This window comes from Anopheles cruzii, chromosome 3 (genome assembly GCF_943734635.1).
Source record: "Anopheles cruzii chromosome 3, idAnoCruzAS_RS32_06, whole genome shotgun sequence".
NCBI lineage: Eukaryota > Metazoa > Arthropoda > Insecta > Diptera > Culicidae > Anopheles > Anopheles cruzii.
Window position 1 is genome coordinate 84,380,380 of NC_069145.1, and position 26,358 is coordinate 84,406,737.

The 26,358-nt window shown below is 53.3% G+C and overlaps 3 protein-coding genes and 1 pseudogene across 3 annotated transcripts; 2 read left to right on the forward strand and 2 right to left on the reverse strand.

The window, feature by feature from the left end:
- Positions 1–98: 98 nt before the first annotated feature.
- On the forward strand, positions 99–4,261 carry LOC128271173 (gamma-aminobutyric acid type B receptor subunit 2). Its single transcript, XM_053008615.1, has 7 exons — positions 99–440; positions 503–646; positions 727–1,002; positions 1,403–1,468; positions 1,554–1,742; positions 1,916–2,463; positions 2,524–4,261. Exons 1-7 carry the CDS (start codon positions 99–101, stop codon positions 4,259–4,261), a joined length of 3,303 nt encoding a protein of 1,100 aa, XP_052864575.1.
- A 257-nt stretch (positions 4,262–4,518) lies between these two features.
- On the reverse strand, positions 4,519–17,674 carry LOC128271174 (uncharacterized; annotated as a pseudogene).
- LOC128274793 (uncharacterized) lies at positions 12,687–14,505 on the forward strand. The gene is made up of 2 exons (XM_053013100.1): positions 12,687–14,008; positions 14,072–14,505. Exons 1-2 carry the CDS (start codon positions 12,707–12,709, stop codon positions 14,249–14,251), a joined length of 1,482 nt encoding a protein of 493 aa, XP_052869060.1. The 5' UTR covers positions 12,687–12,706; the 3' UTR covers positions 14,252–14,505.
- On the reverse strand, positions 14,089–15,808 carry LOC128274794 (uncharacterized). Its single transcript, XM_053013102.1, has 2 exons — positions 14,585–15,808; positions 14,089–14,525 (listed from the first exon to the last, which is right to left on the reverse strand). Exons 1-2 carry the CDS (start codon positions 15,773–15,775, stop codon positions 14,325–14,327), a joined length of 1,392 nt encoding a protein of 463 aa, XP_052869062.1. The 5' UTR covers positions 15,776–15,808; the 3' UTR covers positions 14,089–14,324.
- Positions 17,675–26,358: the final 8,684 nt, after the last annotated feature.

Below are 26,358 nucleotides of genomic sequence, written 5' to 3' on the forward strand. Positions count from 1 at the left end.
CGCCCTTAGTCTTTCGTCCCTTCAGTGCCACACAGGATTTCCCAGTCAGGTCGCCCAGTCAGTCGATGGCGGTCGTACGGTAAGGAGGCCACACTACGATGAGGCCTACTGCGATGGCGACGGCTTTGTTGCTGTACTGCACGGTCCTGTTGGTCCTGTGCGGTGCCCTTTCGGATCACCATCGGCAGTCAGCGCCGAACCTGACGAAGGAAGTTAACCGTAACATCATCAACACGGTGTTCGAACGGACACGGCCCGCCGGGCGGGACCGACGCTGGAAGGAGGTCACGATCTTGGGTCTCTTCGAACTCAGCTCGAAAGCTGGCGAACGACGCGAAGGGTTCAGTGAGCTGGCGGCGGCCCAGCTGGCCGTGCAGCACATCAACCGGCGGGGCCTTTTGCTGGGCTACAAACTGAAGCTGATAACGAACGACACCCAGGTGAGTGTCCCTTCACGCCCGATCCTCATGCTCGATCCTTAACATCTACTCCGACCTGACAGTGCGATCCGGGTGTCGGCATCGATCGGTTCTTCCACGCACTCTACACCCACCAGAGCAAGCGCATCATCATGGTGCTGGGGTCGGCCTGCTCCGAGGTGACGGAGAGTCTGGCCAAGATCGTACCCTACTGGAACATCCTGCAGGTGCGTGTGAGAACTAGAACTAAAACCGATTCACCGGCAAACTGACATGCCGAAATTCGCGCCATTTCGTTCGTGTTCAGGTTTCGTTCGGGTCGACGGCGCCGGCCCTGAGCGATCGGGGCGAGTTCCCCCTGTTCTACCGCACCGTGGCCCCGGACTCGTCCCACCACCCGGCCCGGATCGCGTTCCTGGCCCGGTTCGGCTGGGACATGGTGGCCACGTTCTCGCAGAACGAGGAGGGCTACTCGCTCGCCGTCAACGATCTCGTGACGGAGCTGGAGCGGGCCAACATCACGTGCGCCGCCACCATTTCCTTCGCCGAAACCGATTTCAAGGAACAGCTCAAGCTGCTGCGGGTATTATTTAGCACCCCCCAGCACCCCCTATGGCCCATCCAACCCATCCTTTGTATCCCGGATGTGTGTGTAGTGTAGTGTAGCGTTGCTCCACGTTGTGTCCGTCCCACACACACAAAACCACGCACACACACAGACAGACACGCACACATGCTGGTCCGGTCCTGGTCAGTAAGTTTAGGTAAGAGAGTCCGCCAACCGTCAGCATGAATTTCCACCGGAAACCATAGATTGCTTGCACCGAACCCACTAATCCTTGAGTTCGTTATGACCACCCGGCACGCCCCCCCGCCCCCATGTTCCCATCACGGCTTTTTTGCAAAGGATTACGAAACACACACACACCGACACACGATTATTATCCGGCTCCGTACGCCGTGTCTGCGTTTCGCCCCGCCAGGACCGAGACGTTCGGGTGATTATTGGGAGCTTCTCGCACGAAATTGCACCGCAACTGTTCTGCGAGGTAAGTCACGGGGAGTCACGGAGGGAGTGTGTGTACTACTGACTGACGGGCGGATGGGGTGGCGGCCTTCGACGTTCCCCGGCAGGTGTACAACCTGGGCATGTACGGCGCGGAGTACGCGTGGATCCTGCAGGACACATACATCTCGTCCTGGTGGTTGACGGCGGCGGGGACGGCGTGTCCCCCGAAGGCGCTGCTGGCGGCGGTCGAGAACCTGATAATCGTTTCCAGCTACAACAGCATCGTCGGCATGGGCGCGGCCCTCAGCGGATTAGTGAGTATCGGCAGCGCCCTCCGACTAGTCGCGTAATTGTTTCGTTTCCAATCGCCCGGGATTAGCACCGCGGGCGAAACAATGGGGGTGGGTGGCGGTCCAATAATCCTCCGGGCGAAGCACATATTGTATCGGAACGAATTGGCCAACGTTTCCACGCTCTCTCTTTCCAGACGAACCGCATCTTTCTGCAGAAGCTCCGCGAGATGAACGTGTCGGACGCGGTGTCGGAGTTTGCGCCGCAAACGTACGATGCCGTGTGGGCGATGGCGCTGGCACTGCGCGGGGCCGAAAAGTCTTGGTCGCAGCATGTGGCCACCCGGCGCGTCCACCTGGCGGACTACGATTACACGCGGTACGACATCGCCGCGGAGTTGCTGCGTCAGTTCGATCGGCTCAAGTTCAACGGTATCTCCGGGCCGGTATCGTTCGATGGTCCGGACCGGATAGGGACAACGTCCTTCCACCAGATTCAGCGCGGCCAACTGCAGACGATCGCGTTTTACCACCCAAAGAACGCGACGCTCCACTTTGGGTGTCGCTCGTGCGTACCGATCGTTTGGGCCGCCGACGGCCAGGTGCCGATTGCGCGGCGCATCCTGAAGCTGCGTGTCGACACGATCGACCCGGTGGCGTTCTACACGGTCGTGGTGCTGTCCTTGGTCGGCATCGGTCTGTCGGTGCTCTTTCTCGGCCTTAACCTGCGCTTCCGGAAGCTCAAGTAAGTGACATCGCCACCGTCTGGTGTATGGCCCAGGATTAATCTCTCTTCTGGGTTTAGGGCCATCAAACTGTCGAGTCCGAAGCTGAGCACGATCAGCGTTTGCGGGTGCATTCTGGTGTACGCGGCCACGATCCTGCTCGGGCTGGACCACTCGACGCTGCCCGGCTCGAGCGTCAGCTTCGCGACCATCTGCATGGCCCGGGTCTACTTCCTGTCGGCCGGATTTTCGCTCGCGTTCGGCTCCATGTTTGCGAAGACGTTCCGCGTATACCGGATCTTCACGCAGAGCGCCGGCGGTCTGTGCCGGGATCGGATCCTGCGTGACACTCAGCTCATCTCGGTCATCGTGTTGCTGCTACTGGTGGACGCTTCGGTCGTGTCGTTCTGGATGGCGGCCGATCCGCTGGAGCGCCACCTGCACAACTTGACGCTCGAGATCAGCACCACCGACCGGAGCGTGGTGTTTCTGCCGCAGGTCGAGCTGTGCCGATCGCGCCACTACGAGGGCTGGCTGGGCATGCTGTACGCGTACAAGGGCCTGCTGCTGGTCGGCGGCGTCTACATGGCGTGGCAGACGCGCAACGTCAAGATTTCGGCCCTCAACGACTCGCAGTACATCGGCATCTCGGTGTACAGTGTAGTGATCACTAGCGCCAGCGTCGTCGTGTTGGCCAACTTGCTCTACGAGAAGGTGACGCTTGCGTTCGTCATCATGGCCAGTTTCGTGCTCAGCTCGACGACGGCCACGCTGTGTTTGCTGTTTCTGCCCAAACTGAAGAACATCCTCGAGCAGGGCGAAGTGTACGATCCAATCATACACAGCATGGGCCTGAAGATGGAGTTCAACACGCGTCGGTTCGTGCTGGACGATCGCCGCGAACTGCAGTTCCGCGTCGAGGTCCAGAACCGCGTCTACCGGAAGGAGATTGAGTTGCTCGATGCGGAAATCTGCCGCCTGGAGCGATTGCTGCTGGGCGACAGTTCGACGTCGGGCAGTCCGCGTTCTTCGGAACCGAACGTGAGTCCATACGATGCCGGGATCGCCAGCGCACTACCCCGTGTGCCCGCATCCGGTGGTGGGCTACCGATGTTGCTGCTCTCCGTGCTGCCGCCAATCATTCCCCGCGCCAGCTGGCCCTCTGTCGATCCGATGCTGTCATCGCCAATGAAGCGGAACATCGCCTTTAGCTCACAGCCCAAGATCGACCCGTCCGTGGGGTGCCCACCGAACCCAGGAGAGCAGGCCAGCATGCTCTTCGACGACCGGCAACCGGTAGCAACCGGTACGGGCTCCAGCGTGATGGGTCGCATTAAGCACATCTTCACTCCGCGCGTACCAAGGGCCCCGTCGGTGACGGGGACCGTCGGCAGTACCGCCGTCATCCGCAAGTCCACCCTGGCCATATTTCAAGAACTCGACCCGGAGTCGGACCCGGAGATACCGCAACCGATCTACACCATCGGTAACTGCCACAGCGAGCAACATAATCTGACCGCCTCGGAGCCCCGGGTAAACTTCATTCTGCCACCGGTCCCGGCAGCTGGATCGCGGCGCCTCTCGTCGAACGTTCCGTCGCAGCCGGGTGCGGGACGGGAGCGCATTCGCGGGTCGCCCCGATTCCCGCACCGCATCTGCCCGCAAGCCATCAGCCTGACGGAGCTGGGCCTCGAGCGTCCCCGGCTCAGCTTTCTGACGGTGAAAAGCTGCGAGCAGATCCACGGCCGGCAGTGCGATTCGCGGGCCAAGTGGAAATCGATGGACTCGTTCTCGAGGAGTATCGGGTGCGAGCAGTAGTAGCCCATTTGTTGTCGCAGCATTGTTGTCGTCGTCGGAGTTGTTGACTGCGTGTTTGTGTATTAAAAGCAATAGAGCAAGTCGCCGTCAGTGTTGGATGCTCATCTGCCATTTGGCTTGTAACTCATGTACGTTCCGGGATAAAATAAACCCCCAGCTCAACCTCCACTTGTGTTAGATTGGAGTATGGTCAGGTTTTATTGCAACAAAACGTAATCAAGGAAAAACTTAACAACACAGTGTACAAAGGGCCGTCATCAGTTGGTGCTCAGTTTCGTGAAGCTGTCGGTGAGCTCCTCATCGATGTCGTGAAGGTCGGGCAGTGTTGGTTGCTGGCCGTGTGCGGGTGGTCCCGCCAGGGGCGTCATGACGGGTTGGTAGGAAGCGTTCTGGTGGTAGTGATAACCGGTTCCCGGTCCTTGCCCAGTAGCTGGAGCTAGCGTTCCCAGGACGTACCGTATCTCGGATGAGTTCAGCACCGGCTCAAAGTCTACCATGTTGAGGTTGATGTCGGAGTTCATAGGTGGAAAGCTCGGGTTCATGGGGTAGTTGTTGGTGACGCTGGTAGGAACCATCCCCGACATAGGTTCTGCGGCGTGATTCATTGAGTCTTTACTCAGAAAGCGGAAGTTGCCAACGCTCAGAGAATGATCCATATGACGGCTGTGGTGGCCCATCGATGAAGGAATGATGTTGGCCAACGGCGGCGCTGTTTGTACCCAACCGTTTGACGGTCCTGGCACGTCAAACATTGGCATCGTAGGAGCCCGTTGGGGAGGAACGACGTGTTCACTATAAGGATTGTTCCCCACCGGACCATTCAGCGTGGTGTAAGCGAGTGTCGTTGGCGTTACGCTATCCGGTTCTTGCGGTGAAACGGCAACGGGCGACGGAGTGAGGATTATCGGTGAGCGATCGGGTCCTGTGGCAGGATGTTGAGTGATCATCATTCCCTGCATCGGTTGGTAGCACGTTTCGTTGTTTGGTGAGGACTCTATGACGAGAGATTGGGACGAGAGTTGAGTGGTTCGTTCGCGAATCCCCGGCCACGTTTTGTACTTACCTCCGAGCTCGTGCTTTATTTCCTCCTTTGGCGTACGGGTCAGTAACGAATTGGTTGGGTTGTAGTTGTACATTCTCTCTGCAAGAATCATCAGAGCGGACTTTTAAGGATGGAAGGATACAAAGATGAAAGTAATACTTACGAGGCGCAACGTTTTCTCTTGCGTTGTCATCGTGGTTGACCAGTTTCGGAACGGTGCCGGTGTTCATGTTGGCGAAACGTTTCGGATCCCTCAGATTATCGGTCGACGAGTCGCATTTCTGTCGCTTCCGTCGGAGCTCTATTTCTGTAAGGAGGTAAAATAAGTATCAACAATTGGTTGAATCGTATTTCACAGAATCGTTCAATGTGCTGTTTCGGACATGGACCTACCAATATCTACTGGTGTAAACTCAAACTTGAGGGCCTCCGAGAACGCGTTGTCGGATGGTCTGACAAGCTGGACGTATGCCTGCAATGGAACCGGATATTCAGTATCTTCGATTGCCGCCATTCGGCCGCCGTTAACTTACCTCCACAGAATCGGTGATATCGATCGATCGGTACGGTGGCGTCCGGAAGCTGATGGCCACCTGCTTGTGGACGTCCGTGACACTTACTTCGGAATGGATCGACCCGGATCTCCTGTCGCAGCTTGAGCGCATCGTCGACGTCCTTCTTCTTGACGCACTGGATGCCGAGATTGTTGAAGGTGTAGCTCATGGTGGTACTGTTGATCTCCACGGTACACACACCCTTCTTGCAGCCCTCCTTGCCGACCAGATTGTGCGGATGGGGCTTGTGATCCGGGCCCTCCTTGGTGACACAGGACACCACTACCACGGCTCTGCCACGATATCCGTGCACCTGTATGCTCGGGAAGGTCTTGTGATCGGCCGTCGTGTTGACACCCGGAATCGATCCGGCCGAGCGGCCCTCGCACTCATAGCGAAAGCGTAGCGCCTTCGGGTGTGGCTGCTCCGTGAGCTCCACGTACGGGCGCTGCGCGGTTAATGGAGGCATCTTTTCGTGTATATCGTTACCGATTACGTGAACTACAGAAACGGAAAGCAAATGGTGGAAAGATCGTTCAATTTAGGAGACATCACGAGCTTCTGGGTGTTTGTGTGTTGCGTGAAGTAGCACAACGAAAGCCGATCGATTGAACGACAACTAGCGTCTAGTGAGCCTGCGGTTGGCCAACCATTCGTTCGCCGGTACACTTATTACCTTCCTCCGGTGGGCATGCAGGAGTTGGTGTTTGGATTGGTTTTGGAGTTGGTGATGATGGTGGTGGAGGTGATGGCGGTGGTAATGGCGGAGGTGGAGTGGTAACGATCGTCGGTAAGGGACGCTCAGCAACGGCAGCACCACCGACAGGATCAGCAGACTCGCAGGCGGATATGATCACTTCGGGCTGACTGTGAACGATCACGTTGTACAGGCCGGCCAGCGGAGAGCGTTGCAGATGGTCGAATTTGTGGAAAAGATTTAGATACTCGTAATCGGACGAGGAAGTGGAAGAAGTGGACGAGCCCGAGGAGTGGTACCGTGTGGCGTGAGCCGAATCGGCATCCGGTTCTCCGCCGGCAGCACTCTCGCAGAAAGCAGAAGCAGCCCCAGGCGCGCTAGCAAGCGGATAGTGAGCATTGCGACGAACCGGAAAGGATGCCATCGATTCGAAACTTTAAGCGTATTTTACAGCGCGTGGAGAACTAGACCTAGTAACGATGCGAGATAAACAGAGTATTCAGAGGGTGAGACGATCGCCGTTTAATTTTATCGCCGCTCGCCGAGTTCACTCGGATCGCGGGAGCAACTTTCCACGATCAATTTTACACGATCGAACTGGCGTTTAAATTAGAACGATGATTTCAAGCGGTTAACTCTGCTGCAGCGTCCGCCAAAATGCGGCCATAAAAAGTTACACCAATGGTCGTCCACAAGGAACGAAAATGTACACGACGATCGAAATACGCTGCTGCGATCGTAGTTTAGAAACATATCCATTCTTCATTTTATCTTTTTCCCGAGAGTCGCTTGCTCTCGGTGGCTCAGCAAACGGTTCTCAATCTCAGCAAAGCCGCGCCGCACCGTGAGATGCAGAACGGGGTCTACCACTACCTACAACACTGCACGGCGCACAGCGGATCAGGTCCGCCGCAGCTGCTTCGCATCCACAGTTAATGGAGAAATCTATTTTAAGACATTTTCATCACACTAGTTGCCATTGGGGTGATGCGAGTTCGCGAGTCTGCAATCCCCAATCCTGCACCAAGATATACTTCGCAGAGTTGCAGCTTTTTCGATAGCCAAAGTTTTCAGACCCTCAACGCTATTTTTTACAGACATGAACACAGTTTAGTCCTGGGTTATCTACAACTGTTGCTTGGACTGTTAGCCACGACGGCCACTGACACCACAGTGGCTTCAGAATTCTTCCACCCCAACAGATAGAGCTGTTAGCCACGAAAATGCACAGAACAGTATTGAGTAGCAAAAGGAAAGTAGTAGCAGCACAGCCTGGTACCCTCAGTATTAAGGCACAGAGTGATGACGGAACAGAACGGAAAATGGCAAAATCAGTGAAATCCACGGAACCGAACCTCAAAGATCACGAATCGCAGTGTCACTCCGCTGTTGGACCACGATCAACTTACGGACGGTACGTGTCCCACCGAATGACTGGCGCAAAGATCCCGAAAACGCTTCCAACTCTCTTGCTCTCCTTGGCCGGTGTGGAGATAGGTCACAGAGTGTTCTCTCCTTGCGCAACGCTCACTCACGGCACGGTGCGGTCTAAGTCGGTCACCGAGCACCACCACGGACGAGAGTTTGGGAAAATCGGACTTCACATTCGTGAGTGTGGTGTGCGTGAGATGAAAATGGGTGGAAATGAAGCTGGCTAAATGGTTCGTAATCCGACCGAATCCAAGGTAAAAGTGGGAAGCCAAAATGGCCACAGGCCATTATCTGTCTGCAGAGGGATTTCTTTAGGGGTGCGTTAGGACTAGGACCGTGCTTCAAGGTTCAGATGGATATTTCCAATAGAAGGCCAATACAGAAAACGAACGATCCATGATCTTCATCAACGTGTCATCACTTCGAGTCTGTTCCGGAATGAACTGCTCCTGGTGCACATGCGCCCCAGCGCGGCCTCGTGTCTTATCTGTTGAAGCGAACCAGATCAGAACGCTCAGACACTCTACGGACTGCGAAACACGTGCGATCGAGATGATCCCACAGATGGTGACCATACGACATAAAAATAAAATCGTGACAATAATCCGTGCCGCAGAGGAAGCCGGGTCGACCACTGTGTCGCCAACCCGCTGCCAACAGTTCTGGGAAGCGTCGTTGTGGACGACGCGCCCTAATGGTGCGTATCGGGGCGAAAAAGAAACACGAAAAAGCAAATGTTTTTCCCGTTTTCGTTGTCATTGAGTTTTCGGTGGCAGGTGATGGGCGGTCGGTGCGTGGCTCCCATCTGCTCCTCCACCGTCCGAATATGACGCAATTATGAGCAGCGAGAACGGTACGATCAACGGCGACAACCGACCCAGACAAGACAGGATGGATGGATTTCCACGAATCGGCTTGGGGTGTGGTTTTTGGGAAATTCGCCACAAGCGAGTGAGTCATCGACGGCCGAAAGAGTGTGTTTTGGATCATCCGAAGAAGCGAGTAATTAACGAAAAGAAAATCGCAAACACCGTAATAGTGGAGCAAGCCGCATGCCCGTAAGCCTTATCGTCGGCCGCGAAGGTACGAAGTGAAGATCTTATTCGGTGCCATGACTAACAGGTTGGTGGCGCTAGTTTGAATCTGGCCCAAAACAACTCAAAAAGCGCGCTGCGAAGAGGACCTAATGCGCGTGGGCCCGAATGAGTCACTCCGGCGCAAACAGATCGCTAGACATAATAAATCAATTTGGGTACCGGGGACGATATCGCGTTGTTACATTGCTGACATTTGGGCCACAACTGTGTAGTAAGTCGGTTGCAATGCTCGAAAAAAAACGACGCCTAGCCGTGTCAAGCCGTGAACCGGGATGCAGTTGACTGATCGGTCTAGCCGAATCGCATTGCTGCACCGCAACTGACCGTGACCCTCGGGGTTTAGTTAACGAAGGACGGTAGCGGACTCGGTTGGTCCACACGTTAGCTTGGTGTGTCAAGGTCAGCGCGTGCTGTCGTTCAACCCGCGACTGTCGACATTGATCCAGCGGCCAAGTGTTGTACTTACTAATGTCATCCAGCAGGTCGTTTACTCCAAAAATTTCGTCTAACGGTTGGAGGGCAGCAGCATCTGCAATGGGGAAAGAAAGTCACAACAACGGTTAAAATCACATTTTCGAGGAATTCAAATATTTATTGCCCAAAGCGTCGGCGTCGCCCCACCTGGGGACCCCACGGCAGTGCTTTGTTTATAAACAGCGTTAGCGTTAGCGTGACACGGAACAAAAGTGAGTGCAGCGCAGCACAGTACCGAGGGCCCCATCATTAGCCCCGCGCGACACCCGGAGACCTCAGTGACCCGCCCGTGCGGCCCGGGCTTGGAATGCCAAGAATTTTGCCCATCCCCAGCAGCAGCAGCAGCAGCAGGGCCCACTTTTCCCACCCAACTTAAGAATGTGAATAATATCGATTGCGCTCGACGGAAAACTCAACCCACCGCTTGGGACCCCTAGCACACACACACACACACACACGCGAGCGCGGGCGAATAGAATTTTCTCTTTCGTTCGGACCCGGCACACGCTCGGTCACGGCCAACACTCTCTCTCTCTCTTGGCCGCACTATGTCTCTCCGCCCTGCCGTCTGGCCCACCTTGGCCTTCACAGGGGAGAGGAATTTTCACACGCCGACCCCGCCTGACTGGCCCGCGGCTGGCACATTCCACCGTCTTCATTACCTACTGGGGGGACGGTAATTTTTTTATGGAAATTCCCGGGAACCCGCCACATACGCGATTGGACCAAATATTTGGACGGACACGGATGATACACGAGCGATGTGCGGTTGCGTAATTGAGCGTGAGGTACCAGCGAGCAGGCTTTGGCCTCCCCCTTTACCCATCAAGGAAGAAGGTGGACCACAGTTGACGACCACACAACTGTTTTGCATGGAAACGCGATATCGATTGGGGTTCTCCCGCTTGTGCTATCGAACGGATAGCGGAAGGCTCGGAGAACCAGCCGGCCCGTCGTTTTTGGTCGAGCCCCTTTCGACCACTTATAAGGCTACCAATTACTAAGGGTGCTCCTTCATCATCCTGGTGACCGTAAATCACATCGCAGAACCAACGGCCGGAGTCGATGATCCGTGTCAAGTGCAAGGTTGGCGCTATCCTTACCAGGGCACCACGACCAAAACCCTTGGGGTTCCTTGTCACCCGGCTGTATCACACACAAAGAGATGATCGACTGCCGACCGTGCTCCGCGTGTTAGGGAAGGAAAAATGGAATGCACCACCAAACCCCGTTGGAATGGCATGTCGCGGTGATTTTAATTGCCATCGACTGACAGGCCTGGTGCAGCACGAAAAAGTGCACATTTTTGCCCAGATTGTAATGTGCATCTGGTGGGGCCGTGGGGCGTTCTCCAGCGCCACGGGGGGGATTGGAATGCGCACCGGCAATGGAGGCGCATGGCATCCCGTAGAATCGCAGTGAGCTGATCCCGCGCCGTTGGCAGGTTTTTCGCGTAACACGCAATTGAACACTTGTGTCGGGCGGCGCGAAAGATCACACCGAGCGAGCGGTTGACAAGATTAACGAGGAGTCACTTAGCGTGAGTGGAACCGTGCGTTAATTAGTGATCCTGCAGGGCGCGCCGAAGAAGTGAACTCCAAAACACCGACAACAGCGAGAGTTGTGTTACATCACACGATCGTGCCCAGGACGAACCTTTGTTGCTGCACGCGCGTTCAATAACCCGCGACGGCCGCGGGTCGCGCTTGGTAAGTGCCAGTGAGTCGAGTCGCGGAAGGTAATAAATGTTTGCCGCCATAAATTACTTTCCGGGACCCTAAAAAGGGGATATCAGTTTCACTCGTGTCGTTTCCTTATGGCATGGCATCCGCCGGGCCGGGGCGATGATGGAGATCGGATGCACACACGCCCGGGATGCATTTTCCGCCTCCGATCGTCATCATCATTGTTTCCACTGCCCCTTTCATCGGCACAATATCGGGCCGTTATAAATCTAATCCGATTGCTCAAGGTTTGCGGAAATGGCCACCGTTCTGGTCCGAGTGCGCAGAAGACTAGGGCGTTATTAATACACAAAGATCACCCGCTGAGGATGCACACGCACGCACGCACGGAGCGCGGGAAAACAACGAAAGAAGCGCGATGCGCTGAGAACCGGTTCAAGATCAGATGCGCCGAGCGAGCGAGCAGCAAGTGGTGGTGGCACACACCAGAACATGTGGTGTGATGGCCGATGATGAAGTATTAAATTAAGTCATGTACATAATGTAAACTTGGCCGCTATGTCGCAGCTGCCTGTTGACAGAGCAAACAGCGACGGAGACAAGGAAGACACCGAGATCGGTGGCGATCGGCCACCACCGGCTGAGCACTGTTTGATTTCTTTCTTTCGAACCGGCATCGGCAAGCGGCAGGTTGCCCCTGCCGCTTCGCGGGTCGTTGGCTGATCGTTTTCCGCGAGTACGGAGCCTTGGGCCGCAGCAAGAAGAATGAAATGTTTTTCCATTCGTCGGTGACACTGACACCGGTTTTAACGGCGCTGCGGGCGATTAACCGGATTCGCGTTGTGTACAAACAATGGCCATCGCTGGCGGGTCGGCACTCTACAAACAATAAACACCCGCCCGATCTCTGGCGATCATATTCTATCAGTGGGGATCAGCTGGCATATCACGGTGAAGGGACACGATCACTCATCGTTTCTCACAGCACGATGTTTAGGGGGGAAGGACCAAATGGAACGTTTATTTTTTTAAAGCCATTTTCCGGATGGCATTCTGCTGACAGCCAGACACACATGCATGCTTTCCCAACGACGATCGTCTTGATCGGAACATCTTACTGCAGACATTCTGTTTGCGCTTCAATTACAAAACATTTGTCATCACCAGGCCCCGTGGAAACAACCCGTACAGGGATTTGGACGACTTACTTCCCGGAACGGGACACAAGCCGTAGGCAAACACACCGGTTACAAGCGTGATATCGTACCGGCCACGTGCCGGACAGGGAGGTCCGATTGAGCCAGAAGTTCCCCGAACGGGGATCCCGGTCACAAAAAGGGTAAACGGCGCCGTGTACTATTTATCTGGTCCGTGATAAGAAGCTCGCGAGCCGTGCGGAGGTATAAGAAAGACTTTCTCGCGTCATTCCGCTGCACAGTCGCTCGTGAATCTCGTCTCAGCAGGAATGGCACCGTTCCTGAAGGTTGCTCTCCCGTTGGTACTGCTCGTCGTTGGCCAGCTCCACGCGGAGCCGTTTTTTGGCAACAACTACGTAATACCGCAAGGTGCCCGGCTGGGCAATGCAGCCAACGCGGTCGTCCGCAACCTGGAGGCAGCCCAAACGCAGGTCCGCAGCCCAAATCTGATCAATCCGACCGCTTCGCAGTTCCTGAGTGCCGGGACTACGGCGTTTCGCGAGTACGTCGGCAACACGACGGCCGTGCTGGGCCAACTATTCCGTGAGGTAGCTCAGGTTTCGACGGATCGCGTCACGGCACCGGCCGTCGTCTTTACCCGCCTAAATCTGTCGCTCTTGGCTGTGGCCCAGTGGAACCAAAACGTGACCCAATCGCTGGCCGTGCTCCAGCAGGCGTTCGACTACGATCAGAACAACAACACGGCCGGGTTCTTTGGATTCTGGCGCGACGCCATCGGTGAGAACGTCAACGACCTGGCGGCGGAACTGAGACAACTGGGTCAGCACATTGCGGCGATCGGTGGTCAGCCGATGAACACCCAGCAGTTCCTGCAGGCCATCTCGGCGGACGGGACGCTGCAGCGACTGCAGGACGTCGTCGAAGCGGCCATCCGACTGTCGACGGACTACTTGTCCGGTGTCACGAAAGTTGTGACCGCCGTCCGGGCGGCTAACGATTTCCAATCGCGCGCCTACTCGCTGATCCGCTCGAACCAGGGGTTCATCAACACGGCCGTCGATCGGTACAGTGCCGCGTCGAACGCATCCTACGGACGGTTCCTGACGGCGGCCGATTCCCTCGTGAACCACCTGAAGGACACCAACCAAAGCTTCGTCTTCCGCTGGCCACTGCTGTTCAGTGGCGAGGTCCACGAGAAGCTGAACCTACTGAACCAATCGATCGACCTTCTGACCGGTAACATCATGCTCCGCACGATAACCGTGGCGGGAGAGTTGGTCAAAACGAGTGCCCTCTTCAAGACCGGCGACAACCCACTGGCGTACCTGCGCGATGAAGCCGATCTCCTGACGCGCATCCTGCTCGACGTATTGTACGGGGACAATTACTGTGCGCCGGCGTTCATTACGCCGTTCAACGCACTGCCGGCCCAGGTGAACAGCCTCGTCGGGGCCTGCCTGACGGAGCAGACGAACCTCGAGAGCCAGGGCTCCGCTCAGCTCGTATCGATCGCCAACAATTTCCTGCGCCCGTACGTCACCTTCGTGTACGGTCGGCTCAATATCTGCTTCCAGCAGCCGTTCGACAAGATGACCGAATGTTTGGACAATGTAAGTCCGTGAGAATCCGAGCGAAACCAATGCCAACCACTAATCGCTCTTTTGATCTCACAGATTGTGGCCACGATCGACTTCCGGGGACAGTTTTTCCTGCTCGACATCGCCAGCCAGCAGTTCTTCGAGCAGGTCCAGGAGGACTTGCCGACCTGCAACGACCGTGTGCTGGAGTTCGTCCGCAATGCCGGGTTGCGCGAGAACTGCGGTCTGCACGCCGGAACACCGTCGCCGGTGTGAGCGTCGGAACGAAACCCGCAAAAGCGCCCCAAGAAAATCTATGTTCTTTTTCGCCCGATTTCGCACCGTTTATTTACTTTGACCAACGGTTTCGGAAGCGCGTTCGTTTCTTGCTGTAGATGCACATCTCCTGGATGTTGTGGTAGTTCAGGAAGTACCCATTCTGCGCCACACAATTGTTGAAGCTGTTCTGTATTTCGCCGTCGACGAATGACTCGACCTGCTTGGCTGCGTTATAAATCCTCCCGTTGGCCCAACTGTTCTCGTATCCGTTCTGGAAAGAAAGGCGTAATGCAAAAACCATCGTGCTATGTGGCTCGTGTGAGATATTACCAGCTCGAGGCAAAAGCTCTGCTTCCGCGGCACGTAACGGAAGCAAATGTCAAACGCCGCGTACGACGCATTGATCGCTCCGACGACGTACGTGTCGAGCACCTGCGAGACGATCGCGAACGTTTTCTCCTCGTACGCGGCCTGCTCCGCGAGACAGTTGTTCACGTGGGCGAGCGTAAAGTTGGGAAAGGCGAGTATCTTCTCGATGTACGACTCGGTACAGTCGTTCGCCAGCATCGGATCGGAAGCCACCTGAACCGCGACCTGCGTCATGTAACCGATCGGAGCCACGATCGAACCACGCGTTTTCCACTGCTCGATGTCACGGTGTTTGTACAGCTTCAGGTTTTCGAAGTTTATGCGAACCTTTTGGATCGTGTTCTCGATCGCCTTCTTCAACGCCACGAAGTAGCTCGTGGTGGACTTGGGCAGGGTCGCAATCTTTTCCTTCAACCGCCGATACGCATCCTCCTCGTAGCTACGCAGTTCGTCCAGCCCGGTCACAAGTTCTTCGATCTGCGCCAGTGACCCGTTGACATACGCATCGATCGACTCGTTGAATCCTCGCTGGGCCGCCTCGGCCCGGGCCATCGTTTCCACCGTCCACGCCTGGCCCTTCTCGATCACGTCCACCAGCCGCAGGACGTTCTCCTGTAGCTTGTCGGTCGCGGCGAACACATCGTCTACGGCCGGGCTGACGTCGCGCTGATCGAACAGTGCTTCCGACAGGCTGATCGATGCGATCCGCAGATCGCTGTTGATCGAGCGCAGCAGGTTGTGGTTGTACATACTGTAGTCCAGGTTCTGGAGCATCGCGATGCTGTTGACCGAATCGTACCCATTCAGGTAGCGAATGGCCTCGATCAGGGCATGCTGCACCGATTCCAGCTCGCGGCTGGTGAACTCCTTAAACGTCGCCTCAAACCGACCGGTCAAATTGCCGACGTACTCCGTCAGACCGACGGTGGCCAGCTGCAGGTAGTCCACCGACGGCACACTCGACCGGAACCGCTCGATGGCAGCCCGTGCCGTGGCCACATTCTCGACGATGCCCAGCGTAACGTTCGCCACCTCCTCATCGTCACCGAGCGGATTCGTTTTAGCACCGGAAACCGATAAATTGTCACCCGCCGTCACGAGCAGCGCCACCACCGCTACGGTCGTCACCAACAGCACCGAGTTCCGGTGCATTTTGCACAGCGACTTCGTGTGTTCGTGTGCTACTTGAACGAGCTCCGGTTGCAAACTGAGCGAATCCGGGCGCTTGGCCGCCGTAGGGCCACACGGGTACTGCGCGCCGATATTATCATTACCCTTCGAAAAATAAAGGCAACACACAATGCCGGGAGCGCCGGGGGGAGGGCCAACACCATTATCATCGCCGGCAAACGGTAATAACAAGCTCCCCTCCCGCGTACGTCGCGGGAGTTAGACAATTCCTAATCATCTCGCATCGGTCTCTCGGGCCTTGGGCAGGGCCCGAACCATTGGCAACCATCCGCGAGCGGGTGTGTGGGGCAGCGTGGTCAGTGTCATGACCGTAGAACAAAAACGGCACCCACCAGCCCCGCGTTTGCTCATCATCACCGTGTTTTATTTCTCTGCTCGCGAGTTCCATTTGCGAACGCGAAATGAATTAGCACCCGAAACAGGTTTAACAGGTCCCAATCCATTCGGATGTTTTGAATTTAAACTCACGTATCGGCGACCAGATCTACCGGTGATCGGCCGGATCTAGATCAGATCCGTCGATCGTCACCGGGGCATGGGTGGGAAAATGCAGTCAAATGCATCGATTGCACCGGTGCCGAGAATGAATAGGTTCTAGACGGTTTGCGTGCGCGGCCACACAATGGCCGCTGTTCATTGGGAGCGCCAGCGGCCACGACTCAGACCCAGTCAGGGTGAGTTGCAGTATTGCGGTTAGAAATGCAGCGAGCATCTCCTATGCGCTCGAAGGTCATGCAGGGCTAACTTGCCCAAGGCTGCCGGGAATTATGCAAACCGGATCCGTCAGACCACCGCCAAAGCACCCCACGATAGACCTCCGGGCTGTGGGGTCTTTCAATCCGCAACACGTCTGCGCATTGTGTAGGGGATTTTCGTTGTTGTCAACTACCCAAACTGTTCGTCCCTTCATTAGTATTCAACCAACGGGCGGGCGATCCATCGGTTTACGTTGGCCGATCTTTTCCTCCGGGAAGAACCACCATAAAAGTGGCCAAGAAGTGTCCACTGGTGCCGGTGGTTTTCAACTACCATTTGTTGAGGCAATTTTGTAGAATGCTTCGAAAAATCCCACCATCTTAACGGCGTTATGATCCGGAAAAAAGAAATGGTTGCCAATCGAAACTTTTTGGGGGTTTCGGATCAAAAGGAGTAGTGTTTGTAGCGATCGCGTTACTTCGAATATCATAATCCCCCCTTCAATTGTCGCAATGTGTAGAATATGAAGTGATCCCAGTTAATTAATTGATGCATCAGGGCACATGACTCATGCGGTGGGTTTTCCTCCGCCGGATGAATTATGTCTCCCGGTCTCTGGTCGGAAAATGGCTCTCACGGATCACGGGTGGAAGCAAAGTTCCGTGAAGCTGGTGTGCAACATCTTGATAATATTGGTCCACCTCGCCGTAACCCCGGGCCCCCGGCGGGTTATCGGAGCGCGGAACGCCAAACAATAATAGTGCGATTAAAGGGAACAACCAGGGAACGGGATTCCATTTGCAAAAGAGAAGCTGAGCCTACCTGTACCGTTGACGAACGCTTCCATGCTGTGTGTTTCCTGTGTGTGATGTGAGCTTAGCTCTCTGTTGGTTGGTCCAACGCACTTGCTACCCACGCCAGCCACCGAGTTACAAGCTTTTCTGTGTTGATCAAATCACAAGAGGGCGGCGGTGGCAGGCACAAAGTTATGCGCGCCGCACTATAGCACGTGAATGCTGCGGACACCACAGACACTATACTATCGTCGAAGGCACGCACACAGGCGTCTAATCGCGCATCACCAGAGCGACGAAGGGCGTCCTAATGGCGCGTCAATTGTTGACAAACGGCTGTTCTGTCTATTATTCAAACAAACTACTTCACAAACGCAACACACACCTTATTGGCCTTATAGTTTCTGGTTGGTGACTGTAACCGTTCGAACGGCAAACATATCACTCACGGCGCCCAATCCTGTCCGGTTTTGGGGGGCTTATTTGTCGCGCGACTAGCAAAACATACAAGTCGAGGCGGATACTCGGCGAACTCTCTGCGAAGGAGAAGAGGCACACAAGAGATGGTCAAACGTTTAGGAATTTCCAAAAACATTCCAAAACAAAACCGGTGAAGTAAACAAACAAACAACAAAAACCGTGCACTCCAAAACGCAAAACCAACTCAAGCAAACACTCTGCCAAAGGGGCATAAGAAACCGAAAAGTTGTAAGCAAAAGTGAAGGAAAAGTGAAGAGAAGAAACAAAGCTCAACACGCAACGTATCTCGGGAGCACGTAAACAGGCAGGTGCTGAAGCAGGAAACTTAATCTTGCCAGGCAGGGGTGTGTTTGGAAAGGAATTGTGGCTCCCCAGCTACAGGCTTTGGTGGGGCTGTGAAACTGGTTTTAGCTGCATATGCTAGCGATGGAGATTTGTTTTGATGTTTCGTTTTCTCTCCCCCCGTGGCCACTCGCGTTGGCATTCTGTGTTGGGTAACGCGGTAACCGCCACCAACAACAACCGCCACGCAGCGTTCGAAAGTGAAGCGAATCGTAACGAAAACTTGGTCAGAAACTTCAGGGCAGGTAGAGAAAGGCTGGGATTCGGACTCTAGTACCAGTTTAATTGGATTGGTCACAGTACACGTACCGGTGCGAATCACACGCAACAACGTCACCAATTGTTCACCAGGGTCAACCGACTTCCAAACTCATCACTTAAAAAGTGCACTTGCACAGATCACTCGCCAAGATCACTTGGCTACGCTGCGATGTCAACGACGTTTGGAGAGCGACTTGTTGGAGCACCCGGTGCGTGGACACATTTTAAGAAAAAGCGTTCCCGATCGCAGAACACAACACGGCGGACCGCGAGATAAAGAGTGGTCTGGCGCGAACCGTTCCCGGTTTCCGATTGCGCGCTGGCCTGCTCCGGGTTGGCCGTGTCGCCTACGGACGGCCGTGTAGGGGGGAGGCAACCGCACACTCTCACATCGAGCTCGCTCGGTGGATGCGCGTTCCGGTTCTCGCCGCGTATGGGACACTATAAACCGTTCACTTGTTGTGACGCCGCCCCGCGGTTGCCAGAGCGCGCGAGAGCAGGACGGTGGGACCGTGTGAGAGGCGCGCACATTGATCGTCCGTGATCGCGAACCCGTTTTTTTCAATCGTGATCATGGCCCGGTGTGTGTGTTGCCCATCTCGCGCACGCGACCGATTCGGCGTATGCGTGCTGACCAAGACGGTCCGACGGAACCCATTCACGTACACAACCACACAAACAACACCCGTTTCTTCGCGATCAACCTCCTACATTGAGGCAAAAAATTACATCTTTCAACCGCAACGCACACTGTGGCGCTATCAGGCGTAGGCGCACCACCCGTCTCCGAACCACCACGTCAGGAACCGCGCGGAACTCCCCCCGCGGCAGCCAATAACGTCATCGCTATCGTCTTCGCGGCGTCGTCGTCGTGTTACGTTACGTTTTCGCTTTTTGCCCTAATCGCGCGCGCGGGTCGCTCCTTAGCGCGCCGACTTTCCTGCCCCGGGCCGGACTCGGTCAGTCAACGGACTGTGCGCGCCGGTCTCGTGAATGGGAAAATCCTTACGTTTGGGTTTTACCAGCCGCATGGACCATGGGCTACACTGACTGGCGGGACGATACCGATTAAAAATAAATGAAATAAATGTGGGACCTGCGCGCGGTAGGCCGGTCGGCCGGGGTGTGTTTCCCGGGGGTGTTCTACGATCGCTTAACCGGTTCCGCCGGAGGGCGGTCCGACAAGGGGGCGAGCAAAGTCGTCCGGTAATAGATGCTACAAGAATCAAGTTCTCGCACTCGCGGAGGAGTGTTTGGCGGAATTTCCCGCCGCACGATAGGGATTTATGAATTCGGGATGAAGTTCAAGGAAAGTTTGCATTTGCTGGAAATTTGAGCCAGTGACCGATTGTCGGCGGCGGAAGCGAAGGCTGTATCGCAGCGAAAGATGGCGCGAAACGATTAGATTGTTAGCTGGGATTACCGTTTTATTTTGGTAAACAGTCACTGCTCCTGATCTTAAAGCCAGTGCACGCAGTGTTGGGCTGGACGAAAAGTGCCCCGGGGTTCAGGTGTTTGTCCGAGCCGGAATCGAACAAAGTGCGACGTTAAGCGACCTTACGGGTGCCTTATTAACACTGCCTTGGCAAACTGTTACGAAATCGAAACGATCAGTCCGTGCTCAATTGATCATGAGGAACTATGGCGGTGGCTGGTTTCAAATAATGGCCAAATATAACATTTCAAATATGTTTGGCAATTAATATAATTTTTCTTGCACAATATTTAATTTGCAATCGTAATTAAATTTGGTCGTTTGTTTAATTTTAAAAATTAAAAAAACAACTGTGGTAACATTACAATCTGAATGAAACCAAAAATGTACACCAGATTTAAAGTTTTTATGATTTTTTGTTCCCTCCAACGTACCAGCAAACGCGGTCCATAGTGCACGCGGTGAGGACTATAACCACTACGGCAAACTCTGGTTTGCCTGTGACACGCAACCACTTGCCTAGCCCCCCGAAGGTGGTGGAATCGAAACAGTAGAGCACTCAAATTGTGTGTTGCGTGAAATGGACAGCGTAGTGCATCAAGGCGATGATTCACAGCCCCAAAACAAGCTACACAGATGCGCATTTATCAATCAGAGACAGTTTTCGGAGAAGGGGCTCTAGCTCTGTGATGTGAGGGGCAATTGCAAACGGTTAGTAAAGGATTGGTACAAACAGCGTCGTTACTCGGGCGGTGATACAATTCAAATCATACCTCAAGCGTGAGTACATGCTTCAATACAAATAAAATACAATCATCAATGTCATCGAAACCATAAATTGCGAAAAAGGTAATCTAATCGTAATCATTTTAAACACATAACACAACAAAGACTTACCTCACCAGTTGGTGCCAGTAACAACTCAATCCTGGTTAATTAAACGGTTCACTGCTGTCGTCCACACTTTGTTCTTGGGGCCAATTGGCTTCAGGTTTATTGCGATCGCGATCGAAAGCACACTGGCCAATGAGGGGGATGGTGACTAAGCAACTAAACAACACTGCCACACCGCCGTTACTGTCGTAACACTTTAATACCGCCCTATCAATTGCACACGCCAGAAAATCCTGTTCAAACTTCCGCGAGCGTCTCTGTTTTGCGCTTCCGCGAGATAGTCGTCCCGCGTGCGGTCAATAAAATTCGGCTGTTCGCTAAACGACTGGGCGACTGGAAGCCTGCAGAAGAAGGAGAAGAAGTTTTCGATAAGATTCTTTCAATCAACGCCAGCGAACACTTTTCTAATGCCGCCGGGTGCGCTATATTATCACGCCTATGATAACCACCTCAAGAGCACAGGCTCAATACGCGCGCGAATACGACAGATAAGGTTGCGTTTTGCTCCGCGACCACTGGAGGCAGGTGCGTTACCTGCGTTACCACCGTTAGGAAAGGCCGCCCACCCTGTGATTGTTTTTATTTACAAAGCACGCACGCGGGAAAGTACGGTTCACGGTTCCCAGCGAAACCCAAACGAACAAACCACTGTGTGCCTGAAAACGTCCAGTGCAGCAATATTAATAACCCTCCAAAGCATAAGGAGACGCGGGAGCCGTTATGTGCACCTTTAAAAATTCCCCAGCCTACTGTGGATTGTGTTTGAGTCTATACTCCTCCTCTTGACTGCAATCGACCGTGAATTCTGCTGACCTTGTTCGTTGGCGATGCTTTCCGAATCGAATCATCGGCACGCGCGATGCATCGACGACACACACACGTCTGCGCCAACACCAAGAAAATTCAAAAACACCAAATACGATAAAGTTCACCAAATGCCACAAAATACGTTGCAAAACGAGAAACTTTCAATCACTCTGGCTACGCTCTACGCAGAAAACACTCTCGTCCCTGTAAAACAGCTGGTTAGTGAGCTAACGGCGCGCGCGTTCAAAGTGGACTCCACGGGACTGCTTTCGGACGAGAGAGATCCTCTTCGGTAGACGTTTAGAAAGCTTCTGCCGCTGGGGCGCTTAGGAAAAGTTCTTCCCTGTTGCCGTCCTTTGCGCGAAGAACACCGGCCGGTCGGAAAAACTCGAGTCGGGAAAACTCACCAACACAAACGCACGGAAAACATACGGCACGAGCGCAAAGGCAATCGAAGAACCGCGCACGACGAACTCGCGATTCCGAACTGTTACTTCCGTTGCTGAACCGAACTACTGTGAAGCGCGAATGAACTCGCGACCAACCGTTCCACGGCGCGGAAGGGATGCTGACGCGCGATTGGTGTCGATGTGTGTGGCGCATCAGGCAAAGTGCGTAGTAGTGATGGCCGTAGTAGTAGTAGCTGGCCACAGAGTCCAAGACACGGGTGCGGCACGTGTGCGTTCGTTCGTTGTTTCGTTGTGTTTCACACGAAAGCCGTTCAAAGTAAGTATGTGCCCGGACGACGCGCGTTTTTGGTTGAGTTGGTGGATAATTCCGAGCCCTGAGTCACCTCTAACGACTTTCCGCCGACCCTCCCGTCTCGCAGGCACCACGGCGAATACATCGATTCCATAGCGCGCGTCGGATTCCGCCGCGGGCTGCACAACCAACCGCCTAGAACAGGGACCATGTTCAACCAACACCGATCCCCTGGCCGCCGCCGGCGCTTCGGCCATGATGTCATATGTTTTCGGACAGCGGCCGTACAGTGCGTTGCGAATGTGGCGAGACACAGAGCACTGTGTTGAAGCTAATAACTTCTGTAAAGCCATCACGCGGATGGTCAGCTCGTTATTGGACTCTAGACACCAAAGCGGTGTTGTATTCGTCGAATGCTTAGTTTCCCATTAAGAAGGGGCAGCATTAATTGCCATTATGGTATGCGTACAAATGTATGCGTAGCCTGGCGCCTGCGCCATGCCAGACGCGATCGTTCGTGTTTAGCGATGTGTGTGCGCTTGAAACGAGCCCATCTGTTTTGGCGGGGCTCGTTCCGGAAAATCCGGTGTGCTCCGTTTCACTTTCGTGGGCCCAGAGTATGGCAAGGGTTATTGAAAGAACCTGTTCCACGCTAACGGTAGCAAATTTTAACGGGAGCTCGCAATAAAATATGCTTGATGGGATATTTTGTTCGTTTACTGTACGTTTCAACACGCGTCCAATCAACACCTTTAACACCTTACGCGTGTGATTCTATTTATTTTATTTTTATGGAGTTTATGAGAAACGAAGCATAGTGCATCCTTATTAACCGTTACCCTGTCATTTTCGTTCGATTTGCTCTGGCGTCGTTAGATTACGAAACGATCGCGACGATGTTGATTTGATGATGATTTTTCACCATGAAACAATATTATGTCCCGACAGTCAACTCATCATGGCGATCATTTCACACGGACATTAGTGTAACATGAGCCACTTACCGACATCAATATCCTTTGGTGTGACTGAGTCACTGCCAATCGTTGCTGATAAGTATCACTTATTAACGAATGAATCATCACACACATTTCGTTTATACCGTCGTTCAATTATTAAAATATTTGCAGACCTTTGAAGGCATAACTTTTACTTTATAACTCGAAAGTGTAGCAACACCTTTGATGTACATTTTAAACTATCGGCCACGACGTTCTATTAGTCATTAGCATAGCTGGCGTCAGGACTCCGTGGCTCCATTAGTCGACGCGTCACGACGACTCCTTCCGACGAGGAGTCACCTGGACGGGAGTCACTTGGTCGGAGTCTTGCCGTGCGTGAGGTGCCCAAATGTCTCAGCACGGTTGTGGAATCCGAACTCCCACCTTTCGGCATAAGAATTTCTGTAGCCCCGGTATTCTAGCTCTTTTCTTTTATTCCCCGTGCCGTAGTGGCAGGATTTTGTTATCATCTGCGCACGGATGACTCATCGCATGCCCGACTTTAAGAAAGGACTCGTGCTTCGGCACACGTGCCGCAAACTTGGGCTGCTTCCTGTGAGTTCGGCTTTAAGCAATGTGTAGGCTGATCACAGATTTGACATCATTCTTGGCTGTGATTGGCTGCCTGGTTGTGTATAGTGTGTCTGCAGACCATTTCCTCGCCCGAAAAATGCGCATGTCCGGTCACCACTACACAGCGCTCATTCATGTTTTCCCCAAATGTGCTGCCCGAAGCGGTATCGCTGTGTGCGTTCGAAACGTTTTGTTGACCGGGGAAGCGAAAAAGAAGGACGAGCGTGTGCGGTGGGTGTGGATGTGCATGCTGGAAAAGCGTGAAGGATCGTTTGACCCGTTCCAGGAACTGGCGGCTCTGACTAATCGACCCTAGCGGTTTCATCGGTGCCGACTGGGGAGTGAGAACAGAACATGTTGGAACGCTGATTCACGCCAGCCACAAGCTTTGCGAAGGATTGAAAGTGAGAGCTTTCTTCTGTAGGCATTAGCAACGTCTGGGAACCGGAAGTGACGGTAATTAAGCATATTTTTCAATCGATTTCTTGTCACGATGTAATCACTCGTGCAAAGCACCGAAGCTTGTGGAGTTGACACATTTCTCGTGATAATGAAGACGACTGGCTTCTTTTCGACAGACCACAAGCAATCCGTTATGCATTTCTCGGAACAAGCGATCCTGAGAAGCGTAAAACATAGCATAAGGCTTCGATGCAATTTGGCAACTGTCCGCCTGTAGGAAATTCGTGGAAAAGGCTGTACGTTGCCAGGCAAGGATTCTCATCACGGATGCAGGCTTGGTAGTTATTGATTTTAGTTAGGTACACAGCGAGCCTCCGCTGTTTCGGCGGTGACATTGAACTTGGGGGTCGTCTGATTGGGACTTTCCCGTAGGACGGTATGTACTTTTTGGCATGAACATGGGCCACTCGCTCCGAATGTATTCTCAGAAAAATGCTGTTGTCATCTCAAGTTCCATTCATTGTTCAGGGTTAAGCTTTATGCATAATGTGGCAGTGCATTATCGTGTGATAATGTTTGCAGCTAGGAAGGAATTTGCGAACTTGTGAGGCTTTCATTGATAAATCCTACCCGGTGCATAGTTCTGGAATCTTGGACCATTCCGTGTAGTGCGTAGAAGGAAACAAATCGATGGATACGCTTAACTTCCTTTAGATAGTGTGGCCACAATCATCAATATTACATGTACCATCAAACGATTAATTTTATTTCGATTAAAGATTCACTAAAATAAAATAAAATTTCACTCAACGTAACACAACGTGCACTCCTCTTTTCGTTAGATATGGAAAATTTGTGGCTCTGGCACTGGCACGTTCTCTTCTTTCTTGCATTAGCAAAGCCATAGATGATTGGTGCGTCGGCGTATGTTGCTTTCTTATATCGACGGTCTTTCGGAGAATTCTGACATCGTTCTCGAAACTGTTACTTGATTGCCCTGCTAGAGGGCCATGCCTTTCTACTTCAGTTAATAAGTGAAACAGGCTATGAAAATTAACGGTCAAGTTGCCGAAGAAGTCTAAGTGCATTTTTAAGTAGGAACGTATTAATTTTGCTGCAACATTTCTATACCGACGAAACCTTGCATGGTTACATATGGAAATGGCCGAATGCAAATAACAGAAGGCTTCGAAGAGCTTCGGTTTGTCGGCATAGTTGAACAGAACTTTTGCCACAACATCAAACATGAAGCCCCACATTTCAGGGGTCCACAACATAGTGTTACCCGTGAACTGCCGTGCCGTACCGCACCTTTCCTTAGGAAATTGAACTCTGGCCAGTACATTTTGAACTAATTCAATATATGTTGCCTCCACTTCCGTGACTTGTTGACCAGGACACTTGACGAACGCACTAAACAATGAACGCATTGCTCCTAAATGTAACAGATGGCGATCTTCGCCCACTATAACATCTCTTACGATATCTATCGGGAACTTCTCCAAAGGAGTAGCCCTAAGCCGATGCTTAGTTTCCCCTTCGTCGTATTTTCCCTCCACGAAATCTTGATGTGTGCGTGGGGGAAAATCGCATCCTATGAAAGATACAACTGTCGTCACACATTTTCCTACTATTGTACACTGTGTACAGCCGTGCGCCGCGTTTTGTTGTACTGTTCCTATAATTAGAAAAATTAAATTAATGATATATAAATAAAGATGTCGTCTTGCCACCTACCTTTTACAAAAGCCCGTGCAATGGAGTCGGTTATGACTATGCGTGCTGCGATCATAACCGTTCTTTCATCATTGACCACCAATTCGCGTGGTTCTTCTCGCCTACCAAGAAACGTCTGCGCTTCGTCGCATAAAGGGCCGAGGAATTGGTCAATTGGGGGCTTGCCTTCGCCGCAGAACACGACGAGGGGAAAACGATGGCCCAGTTTCGGGCCTACATTTATACGCCCCAAAATAACCCAGGATGTTAATTTGGGCTGTGTTATTTGGTGCAACGGCGCTTCGTCTACGAAAATATCGAGCTCCACATTGTTAGCATCGACAAATTCTACATTTTCAAGAACGGCGCCTCCTGTAATGATAAATGTAAATATATAATTATTAGCGCGGCGAGGCGCGGCACGCTGGCGAACTCACTTAA